The sequence below is a fragment of the Monodon monoceros genome, unplaced genomic scaffold (assembly GCF_005190385.1).
Source record: "Monodon monoceros isolate NGI ecotype Baffin Bay Population unplaced genomic scaffold, NGI_Narwhal_1 Super_Scaffold_3, whole genome shotgun sequence".
NCBI lineage: Eukaryota > Metazoa > Chordata > Mammalia > Artiodactyla > Monodontidae > Monodon > Monodon monoceros.
Window position 1 is genome coordinate 56,290,145 of NW_021703780.1, and position 21,736 is coordinate 56,311,880.

General features: G+C 35.5%; 1 protein-coding gene across 1 annotated transcript in view; it reads right to left on the reverse strand.

Annotated features, from left to right (window-relative positions):
* The window catches only part of TOPAZ1 (testis and ovary specific PAZ domain containing 1), a 75,199-nt gene that overhangs the window by 35,668 nt on the left and 17,795 nt on the right, over positions 1–21,736 (reverse strand). The window contains exons 5-11 of the mRNA XM_029244396.1: positions 15,974–16,038; positions 13,907–14,052; positions 12,235–12,320; positions 11,374–11,499; positions 7,849–7,912; positions 330–481; positions 32–124 (exon numbers count right to left, since the gene is read on the reverse strand). Of these exons, the coding sequence (XP_029100229.1) occupies positions 32–124; positions 330–481; positions 7,849–7,912; positions 11,374–11,499; positions 12,235–12,320; positions 13,907–14,052; positions 15,974–16,038 (732 nt within the window). The remainder of the gene's footprint in view (positions 1–31; positions 125–329; positions 482–7,848; positions 7,913–11,373; positions 11,500–12,234; positions 12,321–13,906; positions 14,053–15,973; positions 16,039–21,736) is intronic.

Below are 21,736 nucleotides of genomic sequence, written 5' to 3' on the forward strand. Positions count from 1 at the left end.
AGAGAATAAAAGGGATAAAATGAAATCATACCTTGCAAAAGATATCAATTAAAGCAGGTACAGCATTCCTTAATTTCATAGTTGCCACACACTCAAATGTTTTTAGTAATATTTTCAGAGCAGGCTGGATAAAACAAAAAAATTACACTCATTTTCATGTCTTCTTTCAGTACACCTTAAGTTTCTCAAATTCGTTTATGCTGAAAAACACAAGTGTTCTCTACGAAGTATTCAACAAACAGAAATGTAACTGCTCAATTATACAAACAAGAAATGTAACAGATAAATTAACTTAAAGTATTAGAAAAATATATTTTCAGGTTACTTACCAGCATTTTAAACATTATGCTGAGGCTCATGACCTGAAATACTTCTCTCAGTAAACAATGTTTGAGTAAAGAATTGAGAAGGTTATTTAGCACTTGTAGATCAAAGTGTATTCCCGGAGGGAACTTTCTGTAGTACGCCATAAACGTGTTTACTAAAAAGGAAGAAGTATATGTTAAAGTTATTTGCTGCTTTTAAGATATTCATCTTTCCTAAATTAGACAATCTTTCCATATTTAAAGATCAAGTAGTATAAATTCATTTTCTTAAAAGGTACACTTCCAGTATCAGAAATACTTGATGAAAATAAATTAAAGCAAAAGTTAATGGCAATAACATGTTAACCAGGATGTTAGGCACTAGATTGGGAGCTAACTTATATGCTATCCACAAAAAACAGGGCCAAACTGCCTCATACATAATGGTCTAAATACGAACTCCTAAGGAGCCACACTCCCATGGAGACTTTAGGCAGTGGCCTGTTTAGGAGTGGATGCAGACAATTTTGACATATACCCCTTCTTGCTGTTTTAACCCCCACCAACATGTTGACCCTGGGGATATTTTTATTCCAATTTATGATATGAACATTCTACCAAAAATTATAACATTTCCTTTGAGAAAGTAGTTTCCTAATGGACACTTGGGTTGCTTCACATTTTACTGTGAATAATGCTGCTACAAACATGGGTGTACAAATATCTTTTGAGACCCTGCTGTCAATTCTTTTGTGTATATGTCAAGAGAAGAACTGCTGGGCCATACAGTAACTCTATTTTTAATTTTTTGAGGAACTGTCATACTGTTTTTCCACAGTGTCTGTACTATTTTACATTCCTGCCGATAGGGTACAAGGGTTCCACTTTCTCCACACCCTCACTAACACTTGTTGTTTTCTGTTTTTTTCGATAGCGGTCATCCTAACGGGTGTAAGGTGGTACCTCAATGTAGTTTTGATTTGCATTTCCCTTAGGATTGGTGATACTGAGCATCTTTTTACATGCTTATTGGCCATTTGTGTATCTTTGGAGAAATGTCTTTTCAAGTACTTTGCCTATTTTTGAATCAGGTTTTGTTGAGTTTTAGAGGTTCTCTGTATATTCTGGATACCAATCCTTTATCAGATATATGATTTACAAATACTTTCTCCCATTCTGTGGGCTGCTGTTTTATCTTGCTGATATTGTCTCTTAATGAATGAAATTTTAAATTTTTCATGAAGTTCAATTTGTCTATTTTTTCTTTGTTCCCATTGTCTTTGGTGTCATATCCAAGAAATCACTGCCAAATCCAATGTGTGATGCTTTTGTCCTTGTGCTTTCTTCTCAGAGTTTTATTGTTGTAGGTCTTACATTAAGGTCTTTAATCAATTTTGAACTAATTTTTGTATACAGTGTTAGATAAGGGCCCAATTTTATTCTTTTGCTTGTGGATATTTAGTTTTCCCAGCACTAAAAAACTATCCTTTCACTAGTGAATGATCTTGGCATCCTTCTCAAAAATCGTTTGACCATATATGTGGGGCTTTATATCCCGGCTGTCTACTCTAGCCCATTGGTTTATATGTCTGTCTTTATGCCAGTACCACACTGTTTTGATTACTATAGCTCTGTAGTAAGTTTTCAAGATAGGAAGTATGAGTCCTCCAGGTTTTTTCTTTTTCAAGATTATTTCAGGATTCCTTGGGGATCACTTGGGAAGTAATGACATTTTTTTTTTTTTTTTTTTTTGCGGTACGCAGGCCTCTCACTGTGTGGCCTCTTCCGTTGCGGAGCACAGGCTCCGGACGCACAGGCTCAGCAGCCATGGCTCATGGGCCCGGCTGCTCTGCGGCATGTGGGATCTTCCCGGACCGGGGCACGAACCTGTGTCCCCTGCAACAGCAGGCAGACTCTCAATCACTGCGCCACCAGGGAAGCCCCTGACATTTTAACAATACTAAGTTTTCCAATCTGTGAACATGGGATGTGTTTCCATTAATTTATCTTTAATTTCTTTCAGCAATGTTTTGTAGATTTCATTGTACAAGTCTATCACTTCCTTGGTTAAGTTAATAAGTATTTTATTCTTTTTTACGCTATTGTAAATGGAATTGTTTTTGTAATTTCCTTTTCAGATTGTTCAATGTCAGTGTATAGAAATGCCCAGATATGGCTTTTTAAATGTTGAGGTAGTTTCCTTTTATTCCTAGTCTTTTGAGTGTTTTTATCATGAAAAGGTGTTGAATTTTGTCAAATGCTTTTTCTGAATCAATTGAGATGATCATGTGGTTTTTCCCCTTCATTCTGTTAATGTGGTGTATTATTCTGATTGATTTTTGTATGTTGAACTATCCTTGCATTCTAAGAATAAATTCCACTTGGTCATGGTCTATGATCCTTCCAATATGCTGCTGAATTTGGTTTGTTAGTTTTTGTTGAGGATTTCTGTATCAATGTTCATAAGGGGTATCGATCTGTAGTTACCTTTTTGGCAGTTTCTTTATCTGGCTTTGGTATCAGGGCAATGGTAGCCTCAGCCTCGTAGAATGAGTTAGCAAGTGTTCCCTCCTCAATTTTTGGGAAAAGTTTGAGGATTGATATTAGTTCTTCAAATGTCTGGTAGAACTCACCAGTGAAACCATTTGGTGCAGGGCTTTTCTTTGTCAGAACATTTTTGATTACTGATTCAATCTCCTTACTAGCTGTAGATCTATTCAGATTTTCTATTTCTTCTTCATTTAGTCTTGGAAGATTTTGTTTTTCTAGGAATTTGTCCATTTCATCTAAGTTATCCAATTTGTTTGGCACACAATTATTCACAGTATTCTCTTATAATCATTTTTATTTCTGTAGAATTGTATTATTGTCCCCACTTTTTTTATTTTAGCAATTTCAATCTTCTCTCCTTTTTTCTTAGTCCATCTAGCCAAAGATTTGTTAATTTTGTTGGTCTTCTTGAAATACCAGCTTTCAGTTTTATTGATTTTCTTCTCATTGTTTTTCTATTCTCATTGTTCTCTATTTCATTTATCTCTGCTCTGATCTTTATCATTTCCTTCCTTCTAGGAGCTTTAGGTTTAGTTTGTTTTTCTTTCTCTAGGTTCTTAAGTTGTAAAGTTAGATTGTTGATTTGACATCTTTCTTGTTTTTTAACATAAACATTTATACAATAGCTATCAATTTCCCTCTTAAGTACCATTTTCACTCTATCTCATACGTTTTGGAATGTTGTGTTTCATTTTCATTTGTCTCTAAGTATTTTCTGATTTCCCTTGTGACATCTTCTGTGATCCCTTGGTTGCTTAAAAGTATGTTCGATTTCCACAATTTTGTTAATTTTCCAGTTTTCTTCTGTTACTGGTTTCTAATTCCATCCTGTTGTGATCAGAGGAGATACTTTGTATAATATCTTATCTTTTAAAATCTGTTGAGACTTAATTTGTGGCCAAACACATGGTCTATTGGGAAGATGCCCCATGTGCTCTTGAGAAGAATATGTAAACTACTGTTGTTGGGTAAAGTGTTCTGCATGTGTCTGTTAGATCTAGTGGGTATATTGTGTTGAGTCCTCTATTTCTTTACTTCTGTCTGGTTGTTCTATCCATTATTGTGAGTGGGATATTGAAGTCTTCAACTATTATTGTAGAACTGTCTATTTCTCTCATTAATTCTGTAAGTTTTTGCTTTGTTTTTGTTTTTTTTGCGGTATGTGGGCCTCTCACTGTTGTGGCCTCTCCCGTTGTGGAGCACAGGCTCCGGACACGCAGGCTCAGCGGCCATGGCTCACAGGCCCAGCCGCTCTGCGGCATTTGGGGTCTTCCTGGACCGGGGCATGAACCTGTGTCCCCTGCATTGGCAGGTGGACCCTCAACCACTGCGCCACCAGGGAAGCCCAGTTTTTGCTTTATGTATTTTGATTGTCTGTCATTAGGTATAAACGTTTATACTGCTGCTATACTGAACCTTTCATTACTATATATAATGTCCTTCTTTGTCTCTTGTAACCTTTTTTGATTTAAAGTCTATTCTGTCTAATATTAGTATAGCCACTCCTGCTCTCTTCTGGTTACTATTTGTGTAGAATATTCTTTCCATCATTTCACTTTCAATCTATTTGCCTTTGGCTTTAGTGAAAATTTTGTAGACAGCATGTAATTGGATAATGTGTTTTTATTCATTCTGCCAATCTGTGTCTTTTGAATGGAGAATTTAATCCATTTACTTTTAAAGTAATTACTGATAATGAAGGACTTACTTCTGATTTTGCTATTTGTTTTCTGTATGTCTCATAGCTTTTTTGTCCCTCATTTCCTGCATTACTCTCTTCTTTTGTGTTTAGCTGATTTTTTGAGTGAGTTTTAACTCCTTTTTCATTTCCTTTTGTGCATATTCTATAGCTATTGAGGTTACCATGGGATTTATACCAGCTTAACTTCAATAATATACAAAAACTCTGCTTCTTTATAGCTCCATCCCCACCCCTTTCAGTTGCTAAGGTAACAAATTACATTTTTATATACTGTGTGCCCGAAAACATTAATTAACAGTTCTTTCAAATGCATCAGTCTCTTAAATAATATGGAAAAGAGGATTTGGAGTTACCAGTCAAATTTACAATAATACTAGTTTTTACACTAATAATATACTTTTCTTTAAAGGTATTAGTTTCTTAAATCATGTAAAAACCAGAAAGTACAGTACAAACCATTGTTACAATAATACTAGCTTTTATAACTACCCATGAATTTACTTTTATTGAGATCCTTATTTCTCCATATGACCTCAGGTTACTGTCTCATGCCCTTTCATTTCACTTTGCAGGCCTCCCTTGAGCATTTCTTGAAGGGCAGGTCTAAAGAAAACAAATTCTCTCAGCTTTTGTTTATCCGGGAATGTCATATCAATAATTTATCCCTCAATTCTGAAGGACAGTTTTGCTAGATATAGGATTCTCGGTTGACAGATATTTTCTTTTAGCACTTTGAATATTTTGGCCTACTGCCTTCTGGCCTCCAAAGTTTCTGATGAGAAATCTGCTTATAATCATATTGAGGATCCCTTGTATGTGATAATTTGCTTCACTCTTGCTGCTTTCAAGATCCTCTCTTTGCCTCTGGCTTTTGAAAGTTTGATTAAAACGTGTCTTGGTGTGTGTCTCTTCGAGTTCATCTTAGAGTTTGCTGAGCTTCTTGGATATTTATATTTACAACTTTTGTCAAATTTGGGAAGCTTTCAGCCATTATTTGCTCAATATTCTCTCTACCCTTTTCTCTTTCTCTTCTCCTTCTGAGACTTCCACAATGTTCTGTTTCATGATGTTCCTCAGGCTGTATTCACTTTTCTTCAAACATTTTTCTTTCTGTTCCTCAGACCTGATAATTTCCACTCTCCTATCTTCAAGTTATCTGATTCTTTTGCCTGCTCAAATCTGCCTTTGAATCCCTCTAGTGAATTTTTCATTTCAGTTATTGTATTTTTCAACTCCAGAATTTTTCTGGTTTCTTTTTAGGTTTCCTATCACTCTGATATTTCCATTTTGTTCACACATTATTTTCTTGACTTTCCCCACATCTTCCTTAGTTCTTCAAGCACCTTTAAGACAAATGTTTTAAAATCACTGTCTAATTTATCTGCCATCAGGTCTTTTACAAGGATAGTTTCTGTTGATTTATTTTTTCCTTTGAATAGGCCATATTTTGCTCATTTCTTTGTATGTCATATGACTTTTTGATTGAAAAGTGGGCATTTGAATCCAATAATGTGGTAACTCTGGAGCTCAGAATACATATATTTTAAAATATTTGAAGCTAATAGCTTTTTTCAGTTTACATTTATATAAACAAATTTTTATCTTTTGTGCTTCCTTTGATTACTCTAAACCACAGAAATTATCAACTTTCAAAAAAATCTGACTGAAAATGTTAATTCTTTTTACTGAATTACCAACATACTACAATTATTCATTTTGGTGTATGCTAAGCAGTAGTAGTTTTTCACAATGTTTTTAGTCAAACAACTTCTGGAAAAAGAATTTTATGTGGAAATTTAAATATAAAACAGATAAAAATGAACTTATGGTTAAATAGGGTAATGGGGAGTCCCACCCTCTCAGTACCTCCCCTTGTGAACTAGGTGGTCCCTGAGGCCTCTCTGTAGGGCCTGAGCAGTTAGATCTATACTTTATACCAGTGATATTCAGAGTTTCTCTTTCTAAGTTGCTATCCAGTTTTCCTAACATCATTCATAAAATGAGTCTTCCTTCCCAAACCCTATGGTCTTTCTAAACACTAAACTTCTTTATACATAATATCAAGTTTATTCTGAGCTATCTATCTGTTCTGCTGATCTAACTTTCTATTTTCACATCAAACGTAATTTATATAGGTTTTTGCCAACTTCCTGCACTTATTCTTCATTATAGGTTTTTATTTTTGTTTTCTGTATTTATTGTTTTATAACTAAATAAACATATATTTTTCCTTTTCCCATACTGGATATTCACACAACCAGAATTATGTTTTGGGGAGTTTCGCATTTTTCCCACGTCATCCTCTTTTCTTCCATATATGTTATGGAATTATTTCTGGAATATAAATGTTCATCCATATCTAACCATATGTAGCTTCTCCTCCTTGGTTATCACAACGTGTCAGGTGACAGGTATATTCCCTATATAGGCTCCTATTACTTCTACCTTAACTACCTCCTCTTTGCTACAGCTGGATTAAGTCCAGACTACCAGTTCCCTCATATGCTTCCTCTAATCCTTAGAGGAGGTGATATCACCAGCAAAACAAACTTGTCAGAGATTTTGTTTTTAGCTAGATGAGATTTTAAGCAGATGAATATGATGCTCTGTTACCATAATACTATGTGGTTTTGGTGGCTGTGTCAGGGTGACAAATGTAAAGCTTGGTCCCTTCCTCTTGGGGCTCACAACGTAGTGGGGGGAGATGGGAGCAGGGAATGGGATGAGGCTGTGGAGTCAGATAAGGGCCTAATAGAGGAGATTATCCTATTTCCTATGAGTAAGCTTTGAAAGATGAATAGGTCTTTGCTATGGGGAAGTGGGATAAAAGAAAGGGATCCTGGGTAGAGACAGCAGTGCCCTCTCTATTATAACACAGCATGCCCTATTTAGGGAACTGCACAGAACGATGGATGGTGCACTGGCTACAAGGGATAGTGTAAAAAGAAAAGGGCTAATAAGTAAGGAAGATACAGTTTCTCAAAGATCCCTTCAGAAAGATTTTAAGCCAATTAATATCTTTTTTCCTGTCTTACAACTGTAAATAAAATTTCTATGTCACAAAAATATTAGTATGTGAGGGAATTACAGTGTTAGGTGGATTATACTTTTTGTATTAACCAAAATGCCACACTTATTATTAATCCTTTCTAACACCAAGAGAGCTACTCTAAGGCATTCAGTTTTCATACTCAAAAGTACTGAATTTACTTTCAAACTATTAAGACAATAGCATATTGTTTGAAACTCTTCTATTAATAAATTCACAGTAATCATTCCATTGTCTCATACCTGCACGTTGTAGCAAACAAAGCTCGTTGATACTTATATATTTCTTAAACACATCCATACAAACCTATAAAAGTCACGAAAAATGTAAAATTACCTTTTTATATTTCGTAAAATCTACACAAATTTCAGTCCTATCTTTTTGCTTATTCCAATTTTTTAAGTCAACTGAAAGCAATGGAATAAAGAAGCTGATGTTAGGTTAACTAAGATTTGAAATGTATGTTGAATTCATTACAAAAATCTTATTCAGAGAATCTCTGTCAAAGAAATAGCCTAGGAAACAGAGTCAAGATTAGCAATCAACTGGGGAAGGGAGGACTTCTTTTACTGGTATAAGGAGAAACACATGGACCAATGGATTAGAACAGAGATCCTATAAATAGACCCACTCATACACAATCAGCTGATTTATGACATGGTGATACTGCAGTGCAGTGGGGGAAAGGATGGTTTGGGGTCACCTGGAGATACACATAGGAAAAAATATGTATCTAGACCTTCTCACATCCTAAACAAAAATTAATTCTAGATGGCTTAGAGTTCTAAATGTAAATATCAGACAAGACAAGAAAACTTTTAAAGGAAAAACATAAAAGAACATCTTCATGATCTTGGCAAAGCTTTCTTGAACAGCGTGTAAAGTCAACACCATAAAAGGGAAAAAATATATAAGATTGGACTATATAAAGATTAATAATTTTGTTTACCAAAGACACTTTTAAAAGGGTGAAAAGTTTGACCCACCTCCTAGAGTAATGGAAATAAAAACAAAAATAAACAAACAGAACCTAATGAAACTCAAAAGCTTTTGCACAGCAAAGGAAACCACAAACAAGACGAAAAGACAACCCTCAGAATGGGAGAAATATTTGCAAATGAAGCAACTGACAAAGGATTAATCTCCAAAATATACAAGCAGCTCATGCAGCTCAATATCAAAAAAACAAACAACCCAATTCAAAAATGGGCAGAAGACCTAAATGGATATTTCTCCAAAGAAGATATACAGATTGCCAACAAACACATGAAAGGATGCTCAGCATCACTAATCATTAGAGAAAAGCAAATCAAAACTACAATGAGGTATCACCTCACGCCGGTCAGAATGGGCATCATCAAAAAATCTACAATCAATCAATGCTGGAAAGGGTGTGGAGAAAAGGGAACCCTCTTGCACTGTTGGTAGGAATGTAAATTGATACAGCCGCTATGGAGAATAGTATGGAGGTTCCTTAAAAAACTACAAATAGAACTACCATATGACCCAGCAATCCCACTACTGGGCATATACCCTAAGAAAACCATAATTCAAAAAGAGTCATGTACCACAATGTTCACTGCAGCTCTATTTACAATAGCCAGGACATGGAAGCAACCTAAGTGTCCACTGACAGATGAATGGATAAAGAAGATGTGGCATATACATAATGGAATATTACTCAGCCATAAAAAGAAACGAAATTGAATTATTTGTAGTGAGGTGGATGGACCTACAGTCTGTCATACAGAGTGAAGTAAGTCAGAAAGAGAAAAACAAATACCATATGCTAATACATATATATGGAATCTAAAAAACAGAAAGAAAAAACGGTTCTGAAGAACCTAGGGACAGGACAGGAATGAAGACACAGACACAGAGAATGGACTTGAGGACACAGGGAGGGGGAAGGGTAAGCTGAGACGAAGTGAGAGAGTGGCAATGACATATATACACCACCAAATGTAAAACAGATAGCTAGTGGGAAGCAGCCGCATAGCACAGGGAGATCAGCTCGTGCTTTGTGACCACCTAGAGGGGTGGGATAGGGAGGGCGGGAGGGAGACGCAAGAGGGAAGGTATATGGGGATATATGTGTACGTATAGCTGATTCACTGTGTTATACAGCAGCAACTAACACAACAATGTAAAGCAATTATACTCCAATAAAGATGTTAAAATAAAATAAAATTAGAGATTTAACTAAGCAAAAATAAATAAATAAAATAAAAGGGTGAAAAGGCCTGTTGATGGAATGTAAATTGGTACCATTATGGAGCACAGTATGGAGGTTCCTTAAAAAACTAAATATAGAACTACCATATGATCCAGCAATCCCCCTCTTGGGCATATATCTGGAGAAAATCATAAATTGAAAAGATACATGCACCCCAACATTCACTGCAGCATTATTTACAATAGCCAAGACATGGAAGCAATCTAAATGTCCTATGACAGAGGAGTGGATAAAGAAGATGTGGTACATATAGACAATGGAATATTACTCAGCCATAAAAAATGAAATAATGCCATTTGAAGCACCATGGATGGACCTAGAGATTATCATACTAAGTGTAGTAAGTCAGAAACAGAAAGACAAATATGCTTATATGTGGAATCTAAAAAAATGGTACAAATGAACTTATTTACAAAATAGAAATAGAGTCACAGATGTAGAAAACAAACTTACGGCTTACCAGGGGGAAAAGGGGAGGGGAAGGGATAAATTGGGAGATTGGGATTGTCATATACATACTACTATATATAAAATAGATAACTAATAAGCACCTACTGTACAGCACAGGGAACTCTACTCAATACTCTGTAATGACCTATATGTGAAAAGAATCTAAAAAAGAGTGGATATATGTATATATATATATATATATAACTGATTTACTTTGCTGTACACATGAAACTAACACAACATTGTAAATCAACTATACTCCAAAAAAAATTAAAAAAATAAAAGGGTGAAAAGACAACTTGTAAAGTAGTAAAAGTTATCTGCAATACGTATATCCAACAAAGCATTTGTATCTAAAATATATACAGAATTCTTAAGATGGACGAGAAAAAGATAATCCTCTAGAATATAGGCAAAATATTTAGATATTTACAGAAAGGGGATATTCAAACACCTAACAAACATTTTGAAAGATGCTCAACTTCATCAATCACTAGGGAGAGTATCACTCCCCACACACTAGAATGGCTTAAATTAAAAGGCTGATAACACCAAGAGCTGGTGAGGATGTAAAGCAACCAGAACTCTCAAACATTGCTGGTTAGAGTGTAATTTGGTAAACCACTTTGGAAATCTGTCTGGCAGTATCTACTAAAGTTGAATATATGTAGACCCTTTGACCCAATAATTCCAGTTTTAAGTATAACCCATCAGAATGTGTTCATATGTTCACCAAAAGACATGCAGAACACTACTGTATTTACCAAATTTAGAAATCACCCATCAAAAGCAGTATTTATCAACAAAAAACATTTTGATATACTCATACAATGGAATATTTAATATTATACAACAATGAGAAAGAAGCATCTACAATTAAGTAAAAAAATACAGATGAATCTCAAAAATGTTGAGCAAAAGCAGCCAGAAACAAAAGAATACAAATCGTATGATTCCATTTACGTAAAGCACAAAATCAGGCAAAGCTCATATATTAGGAGTTGATGAAAATCTGAATTAAAACATATGACTGAGATGGTTATTAAAACAATCTCTACTTCAAAGACTTAACATATTTTACCTTTTCATCCCCTTGCTCAGGCACGTGAGCAAACTTGCACTGTGATCGCTCACAGCCACGTAATGTATTAAAATGAAATTTGCAATATCTATGGGGTATCATCAACCCTAGGGACTTCTGGAACACCTAGAAAATTAGACAAATTCCCTTTCTGTGTTAATTGTAAAACACTTACTGCAATCAAGTGAGAAAGTATTTGAAACAATCAGAAATATACATCCAAAAAAGTATCACGATAAATTGTTTGCTGACTTGATAAAAAGTAACTCCAAACAATTTATATTTTTAAAAATTATGAAAAAAATCAATTTAAAGTTATTTGTCTGAATTTTTGCAATTTCCTTTAGTGTAAAACTTTTATATTTCATCAAAGTTACTACCATTTTACTTTACGTGGTTTTAAAAGTTTATACTTTCCCTCCTCCTTCTCATGTGCCTGCCCTTTTAACTTGTATAAAAAGTTAATTCTGTAATAATATGCATATTTCAGATGCATTTATTAGAACCAAAAATCTCCTTAGCTTTTCTGATTACTGGAAAAAGGCAATGAGTGAAAGCTTTTTACAACAGGCTTTTCCTATCAATTGCTTTATATCACTAGCTTTCTCCTTCATCACAGGGAACTATTCATCCTGTATTTTCGGTTTTGGATATCCCATCCCCCACCCTCTGCCTTAAACCTGTTATACTGTTTGTGAATATCCTCTGAATCGCTACCCATTTTCTGTCCCTTACCACCAACCCCCATTTAAAATCCATAAAATGTCCAGAACTGCTTAAATGATGATAGGGAAATTAATCAGAAAGCCCCAAAGCACAAGCTTATAAGATTATTATTATTTTTTTTAATGGGGCGCTTACCCCTATAGTTTTTTCCCTCTTAAATATTTCACAAATTTCAGGATCCTGCGGTTTTAGAAGAGAATGTTTTCCTGGAAATCTGAAATCTAGAAATGATTAAGAATGACATTACATTCCAACATGTTACAACTTATTCCTTCCATAACAATCAAACAGATGACTACTACTATCTGCTTTAATAGTTCACTTTGGGCTTCTTGTGCTCAGTTCAAGGTCTGCTGCTGTGGTATGTTCCTGTGAAATACACAGTAATTTACATCTTAGGTGTTCCTTAAGGATGTCTAGATCTGAACTTAACATTTTAAATTCATTATAAGCTAAAGATGCTTTCTTAAAAGCCTTACACAGCAGAATTGAGTACTATATTCAAATGATTGTCTGTAAGTTAAACAGACAAATATTACACACAATAAACCTTTCTTAGGGAAGAAAACTACTGACAAACCCAGGTGCTATGGACCGACTGTGTCTCCCCCCAGTTCGTATATTGAAGCCTTAACCCCCAAAGTGACTGTATTTGGAGTTAGGGCCTTTTGCAGAAGTAATTATGGCTAAATGGGGTTGTAAAAATGAGGCCCTGATCTGACAGAATCAATGTCTTTGTAAGAGACACCAGAGAGCTTTCTCTCTCTCTCTCTCTCTCCCCGCCCCCCGCACGCACATGCACCAAGGAAAGGCCATGTGAGGACTTAGTGAAAAGGCTGCCGTCTGTAAGCCAGGAAGACAGCCAGAAACTGAACTCTACCAGAAACTTGATCTTGGACTTCTAGCTTCCAGAACTGTGTGAAATGAATATCTGTTGTTTAAGCCACCCAGTCTGTGGCATTTTGTTATGGCAGCCCGAGCTATTATACCAGGGATCATTATCCCTTAATGTTAGTCTTTTAAAATGAGAATTAGGACATTTAAAAATTATTTTTTCTAAAGATAACACAAAAATGTTTTTATCTTAAGCAATTTCATTTTTCATTTTGGCAGCATCCAGATATAATTTGGGACAAGCTGACGTTTTTGCTGCATAGCTTTGCAGTACTTTTCATTATGAAACCGGTAAAGCTTTTTAAGATAAAACACGTGATCATCATGGGCTTGCTGCTATAGTACACAACACCAGGCAGCATGAAGTCAGTAATGGGAAGTCCAGAAGAGTTAGGTGTGAGCTACATACACAACAGGATTTTATTGTTTCTAAATTAATTCTTCAATCTAGTTTATTTTTTCACAGCATTATGAATTATCGAAAAAGACACAAATTCTAAACTACATTCTAAATTTCTAAAACACTCACTTAAAATATGAATATTTTGGGTATAGACTATAATTTACCTATACTAACACTATTGCATAAATATAGATATCTCAGAAGTTGCTCCATCAAAAGTACTAACTAAAGGTACACAAACCTTCTAATCTTAGCATATTCTATACTTGTTTCAATTTTTTTCTCTTCTTTTTTTTGGGGGGCCCTGCCACACAGCTTGCAGGATCTTAGTTCACTGACCAGGGATTGAACTCGTGCCCCCTGCAGTGGATGTGCAGAGTCCTAACCACTGGACTGCCGCCTGGGAATTCCCTCAATTTCTTTCTTAACTTTTTCGTTTTGGGTGGAAAAATCTCCTGTATCATTTCTATATTATCAAAAGCCAACAGAATTTTACTAAGAAAATCGTACCATTCATCCAGGGCTTCAGTAATGTGTCTTCCTGATGAGCACTTAGATTCAAAGGTGGCACTGGCACTGATAAGCACAGAGGTTTGGGGCCCAGCCCTGCCAACTGACATTCACCAACCACATTATCTGTATTTTTAGAATCGCTGCTGTGTGAGCAGAAAACCCAAAATCAGAATTTAAATTTATTCTAAAAACATAAAGTAATGAGAATCAAATAAGTAGAAACACACCCTAATGATAGTATTGATGTAGTCTACATACTATGCTGTGTACTACCATCATATACTATGATTCTTCAGTATTTTCAATAGGTTGTTCCTGCCTTCTTAACTAGAAAACTGATACTTGTTAAATGGCTAGGGTATGGGTAAAAGTGGGGTGGTGGGGTTAAAACTAGAGCAAAGTATTTCTGATCATGACAGACAAAAGGTTTGAGGAGGAACTGGACTAGCATCCAAATCCAGAGAAGATCATGCAATGATTCTATTAATAGTGCAATAAAATAAATGAATTGTAAGTTATTCTTCAGGACATGTATATATAATAAATTTATACATGTACTTGAGACCTTCCTTTGGGAAGAAGGTATAAGAAATGTATTGTTCTAGGCTACTGATTTAAACAGCTTTGACTGTGTTCTAATATGTGAGATCCTATATAGCCAATTAAAAAAAAACCCTTAATCTGGAGGTCACTTAACCTAGAAAAATAAATAACTTAAGCAAGGGAGAGGGTGGAAAGTACCTCAGAGCTATCAGATATAAATGAATTTACTTTTTCGGAGAAAGACTTATACCCTCATTCAGATACTACAGTATTTTACCTTAAACACAATTCTAATAAAGCTTTTTCAGCTGGGGTTCCCTTGGCCAGCAGAGAGTAAAAATAGTAAGAAAAGGGGCCAATGCTTATAACAGTTGAAACCTAGTAGCACTGATGGGAGTTCAATAATTTCACACAAAAATATTTGTTTCTCTCCCCAACTTGGGATATCATTGATATGTGCAATTATCATACCCCCCTCCAAATAAAACAAAATAAAAGCGGTAACATAAAACAAACAAATATGAATTATGGAATTTTACAGATGGAAAAGATTATCTAGAAAAATTATTTTATTTTGATTGGGTAATGAAACCCAGGGTAATGTGGTGACTTGCCCAATGTCACACTCCTGGTCATTATGGTAGAGCCAAGGTGATGACAAAACTCTGCAGGTTGCAACTATTTAGCTTGTAAGCAAAATGTTTTTAATAGGGAAAAAAAAGAGTTAACCTTGTCACATTTTCTTTTTAAGATCTTCAAGTGGGCATGAACCATACGGGCTTCTATGCCAATCTAATTCTTACCTAGGCTTTTCTTTAACATAATGGTTCTCAAACTTGAACATGTAGCAGGATTAGTTGGTGACTTTGTTGAAACACAGATTGATGGGCCTCATTTCCAGAGTTTCTGATTCAGTAGGTCAGGGGTGGGAACAAATAATTTACATTTATGACAAGTTCCCACATGATGCAGCTGCTCCAAGGACCACACTTTGAAAAACACTGTCTTAACATAAAAGAACTTGAACATATTTGTCACCTGACCTGACTGTGCCTTGCCTCAACAGCAAAACAGGTGTGGGGGGTGGATCAAATGACCTCCAAGGTGTCCTCTAAATCTAAATTTGGTATCTGTATATGTTCCAGTGAGTGTACTGTAGCTCTCAGTACTAATCGCTGCAGACATAGAAGATACCTGCAAATTGCAATGTTCATCTGATTTCAGCTAGTCTTACCTTCATAGAAGTCACATACACATCTTTTTTTCTTTTATTTTATCACTATTCCTCATTCCTCCCTCAAAAAATATTTTAATGGCTCCAAACACTTAGTGATAGCTTTAAGGTAACTTACAATATCCATGACATCTGTATACACCTGACACATTACTTAAATAATACCCATGTACTGTTTACAGCACAGTAGCCCAAGTATATACAGGAGAGAATGAAAAATATGCTCAAGATACAAATTACATGAATGACTATTTTAACATTATGTAATTAAAAGTTATGTTACAGACCTTTTGCAAACTTCATAAATATCTTCTTTTTCTTCTTGAATAGTCACCTTGTCCAAAAATCTACACTGTGAAGAGATTATGGTTAAATAGTATAAGTGACTATCTCTGCATTCCATATTAGGCTATGAGGCTTATCAGATCAGAATGTACTAGATGTTAATTAAACGACTAGCTTATGGTCAAGCAGGAAAATAATTCTACTCTACATTATTTAAAATATGAACACTGATTTTAAAATCTCTGCTGTTAAGAAAAACTAATATAAATCAATATATTTTTCCCAATTTTTGATGTCACCTTTAATTATGCAAGCCACCATTTCAAATTATTTTGGACAATTAAAGTTATATTTCTTTTTATTCAGAAAAAAACAGCTTTGAGTGATTTTTATTTTTAGGTGGTATTTACCAACATAAATGTGTTTTTCATTAGAAATATTTATATGTATTTAAAACATTGCTACACTTAAAGCACTTTACAATTAGTAATTAGTGTTTTGGGAATTGTGATTCTCTAATTATAAGAAAATTATACATACTAGACCTTTGAAAAAACAAGCACCAAGAAAATAAACACCCCAAATCACCCATCATTTGGGCAGCCAGAGATAACCACTTAATATCTTACTTTATATCTTTCTAGTCTTTTTGAAGTACACAATCATATTTTACAATAATGGTACACACTATATATACTATTGTAACTATAAAAATCAACTGAGTAACACGAAGCACTAGCAAATAGAAAGATATACCATGTTCCTAGATGAGAATGTTAAAGGTAAAAAATGTTAATTGCCTGCAAATTAATTTATACATTTAAAAAATTACAATGTGTGTTTAAAGCTCTTAAAAGAATATAAGAATAGCCAGAAATATTTTAGATTTATAATACATGTTAGTATCTTTTAAAGCAAGCCTTCCTGACTGTTTTTATTTTTCAAGTAATTGACAGTATGGAATTGGTACAGGACCTGAGCAGTTAATGAAATAAAAGACAAGTAAAAGAATCATTCTATACATAAAAATTGAAACTATTAAAGATGGCATTTGAAATTTGTGAGGAAATGATTCAATAAATAGTAACAGGGCTTCCCTGGTGGCACAGTGGTTGAGAGTCCACCTGCCGATGCAGGGGCACAGGTTCGTGCCCCGGTCCAGGAAGATCCCACATGCCGCGGAGCGGCTGGGCCCGTGAGCCATGGCTGCTGAGGCTGAGCCTGCACGTCCGGAGCCTGTACTCCGCAATGGGAGAGGCCACAGCAGTAAGAGGCCCACATACCACAAAAAAATAAAAAAATAAATAGTAACAGAACAACAGGCTAGCTGACTGGATGGAGAAAAGCTTGGTACCAATTCACCATATGCCAAATACTTTAAGTTCATTAAAGATTTAAATATAAAAAATACTGAAAGTATCAAAAATAAAATAAAGGTGAGTAGTTATATAATTTGGAGGCTGGAGAAAGCCTAAGCTGACACCAAAGGCAGAAACCATGAATTACGGTATCGGTAGGTTTGAATACAAACATTTAAAATATTTTCATATGCTAAGATGACAGAAGTCACCTGTCAAAATAAGAACAGAAAGGTTACATCGTTTCTACCTTTTTTCTTCCAAGATAAAATTTAAATTTATATTGATAAAAAATTTAAACATAATAAATAACACCAAAAAAGCACTAGAAAAAGACACAGGTGAACATTTTTGATGCAGAAACGGGGAAGGGTTTCTCTAAATACAACTCGTAACTCAAATATCATAAAATAAAACATACATTTGAGGGGCTTCCCTGGTGGCACAGTGGTTGAGAATCTGCCTGACAATGCAGGGGACACGGGTTCGAGCCCTGGTCTGGGAAGATCCCACATGCTGCAGAGCAACTAGGTCTGTGAGCCACAACTACTGAGCTTGTGCGTCTGGAGCCTGTGCTCCGCAACAGGAGAGGCCGCGACAGTGAGAGGCCCGCGCACCGCGATGAAGAGTGGCCCCTGCTTGCTGCAACTAGAGAAAGCCCTCACACAGAAACGAAGACCCAACACAGCCATAAAAATAAAAAATAAAATAAATTAAAACAACAAAACAAAAACAAAAAAAACACATACATTTGACTAAATAAAAAGCTCCTTCAAGGTAAAACCAAACTATTAAAGATGGCATTTGAAACCAAGTCAAACACAAATGAAAAAACAGGAAAAAGTTATGGCAACATATGACAAAGAACAAATATGCTTAATATATGAAAAGTTCCTGCAAATAAAAAAAGACCAAAATCCCAAAAGAAAAATGGGCAAAGGATGTAAAAGAGAAGTTCACAGAAGAAAATGTAAATGGCTTTTACACATACTAAAAGATGCTTAACTAGACTCATAAGAGAAAAGCAAATGAAAAGTCATTTGTAAAAATGTACAGATGGACAAAAATAAAAAAAATTTAATACTGAGTTGGTGAGTGTGTGGGGGAGAAAACTGTCATTCCCATACAATGTTGATGGAAGCATAAATCAAAGCAATCTCTATGTAGGGCAATCTGAAAATTCTACTTCTAAGAATTAATCCAAAAATGCTTGCACATATGCAAAATGCCTTATGCTCAAGGATGCATAATGCAACAATGTTAAAATAGCAAAAAATGGGAACAAACCAAGTGTCCATCAACAGTGTAACTTGTTGAATAGAGTATACCCATATAGTGGATAATTATATAATTGTAAAAACAAAGTATCATTACATATAGGGAAAGGAAACAATCTCCATTATACATTAAGTTAAAAAAAGACAAAGAATGATAAGCTGTCGTTTGTATAAAATTAAAAAGAACACACAATAGGTCCAGTTTGAGAAATGGCAAATAAGTATCTCTTATTGGGCTAATCCTTCTTCAGGTAACAACTATAACTCTCAGATGAACTATAAAAAAAAACTCTGCCTGAAAACACTGGAGAGATATGAAAAGTAGGCAGAATCTGGAGGAAAAGAGGGAATGACACTGGGTAACAGGCATGTTTTTATGGATTTATTCTTAAAGAGAGGCCTTAATTGGTTGGAACCACTGGGGAAGGCTAAAAATTTGCCATACTGACACAAAGAACCAGAAGACAGAGTACAGGGCAAAGTCAGAAACTGGGAAGTGAGGCTGGGAATCCTGGAAACGGGAGAGCCTAAGAGAGAAAGCCCCCAAATCTGCTTTAAACTTGGTCCAAATCTCTAGCTGACCCTTGAACTACACCTTTGTAAGGTAGACTCCAAACAACCCAGATGACACTAAATGAACTGAAAAAACATCTCAACTGCCTACTACCGCAGGGGAGTAACCTGGAGGCCAAGTCCACCCAAGTTAAAACCTAAGCATGCAATTACCAGACAGCCCAGCAACTGCAAACCTGGGCATTTATTTCAAAATACCAAAGTTACAGAGATGGAAAACATATTAATGGTTACTAAGGTTACAGAAGTTAGGGGTAGGAAGGGATGTGTGACAAAGGGGTAGCATAAGGAATATCTTTGTAGTGATGGCATAATTATCTTGATTGCAGTGGTGGCTACAAAAATCTGCACACTTGATAATATACACAGAACTACATACACTCATTATACTAATACCAAATTTCTGCTTCTGATATTGTGCCTTAAGATGTAATCATGGAGGAAAACTACTTTTGCAACTTTCTGTGAATTTACAATTGTTTCAAAATAAAAATTAAAAAGTACACTAGCATTTCAACTATCTGGGGCTCAAAACTAGAATCATTAAGCAACTACTACCATGGTAAATCTAAAAATTGTTATATATGGATTCTGGGTATAACTGATATACAAGAGAAAGAAAAAACAAGGTCTGTAGAAAAGACAGAAATATATATATATGTAAAAGATCAGTAAGGAAGCATTTCTAAAAATTCACAGAAAACCATACATAAAAGCAGAAAAGTGGCAGGCTAGACATATGTCCTATAAATCAACCTATTTACCCTCTAAAGTTCCTAAAATATAAGGTGAGAGATGGATAAAGTTTGTTAATTCCCAAATTTTGGGGCCAGATATTTTAATGACAAATATTATTGACAGGGTCATGTATCAATATTTTCTAAAGAGTTGCTACTTTGAAGCTTACCACGGTATCAGAAAGATAAAAGAATCATTCCCCTTCTCTTAAACAAATCCAAAAAGTAGTACCACACTAGGAAGTAGATAAATGATTTTGGGGATTATTTTTAAAAGAGCTAATATTGAAAATAGTCTACATCTTTAAATATTTAGTGTTAAGAACTCAGTGAATTCTGGCAAACATCTCTTAAAATCTATCCTTGCAGAATTGAAAGCAAAAAGTCTTCTCTTCTGCTTTAAGTAGAATAGAGTACAAACTGTTTATTTTTTAATGCTTTAGAGCAAAGGTTGGCAAGCTATGGCAAGCTATAGCCTGCAGGCTGCCTGTTTTTGTAAATAAAGTTTTATTTGAACACAGCAATTGACATTTATTTACATATTGTCTATGGCTTCTTTCTCCTTACAATAACAGAGCTGAGTAGCTAGGACAGCAACCATATGGCCCACAAAGCCAGAGAAGTATTTACTATCTAGTCTTAAAGAAAAGGTTTGCTGACCCCTGCTATAGAGTCAAGGGATTCTACTGTGTGACCCAGGACAAGATACTAAGTCTCAGTTTTTTCATCTGCAAAGGGAAATAGCAGTACACACTTCATGTGCAGTAAAGGAATAACTCAGTAAATCTGGGTTGTCCATATGCCATATGTTAAAGGTCTGGCCTGTGACCTGCTCCTAGAAGGTAACTTATAAGACCTTGGAATATGCTGCTTGATTGTCTTTGTTTACCTGGGTGTCTGGGATCACAAGAGATAATGTAAGCTAACAGTGTAATTTATGGAAGAGGCCTTGGGCCACTCCAGAAAGTCTTTGTGATTTATGACGGGGTCCTTGAGCCATGTGGTATCAGCTTGACCTCAGGAGGGACTGGATGGAGACTGAGTGACTAAGGTCAGCTATGCAGGTGGTCAACCATGCCTATGTGACTGACCCCAATAAAAACCCTGACCAAGCTTCAGGCAAGTCCCTGGCTGGCAATATTCTGTTTTTGTCATACATCACTCCTGGGAGGAGCAAGCAGTGTCCACGTGACTCTATTGGGAGAGAAAAACTGGAAGCTTGTACTCAGTTTCTCCTATGCTCTGCCCTATGTGACTCTTTCTTTTGCTGACTTTAATCTGTATTCTTCCACTGAAATAAACTGTAACCTTGAGTTACAATAACAGCTTTGCTGACCTCTGTGAGTTCTTCTAGCAAATCACTGAACCTGAGGGTGGCTTTGGGAAGTCCTGAACAGCACCTCCTTATATCACAGGGATAAGATATAACCAGTGCTAAGTCTCTAGCACTGGCTGGCTGGCATTTAATAAAGGTTCAATACATAGTGGCTGTTATCATCAAACCATTAAGCAAGTACTTTGTGAGACTTTTATTCATGCTACAGGACACTTCTAACACTTAAAGACTTTTTTTTTTGATGTGGACCATTTTTTAAAGTCTTTATTGAATCTGTTACAATATTGCTTCTGTTTTATGTTTTGATTTTTTGGCTCCGAGGCATGTGGGATCTTAGCTCCCCAACCAGGGATCGAACCTGCACCCCCTGCACTGGAAGGCGAAGTCCTAACCACTGGACCTCCAGGGAAGTCTCAAAAGACTATTTTCAAATAAGGTTCACATTCAATATTCATTCAACAACCATTTGGGACTTCCCTGGCTG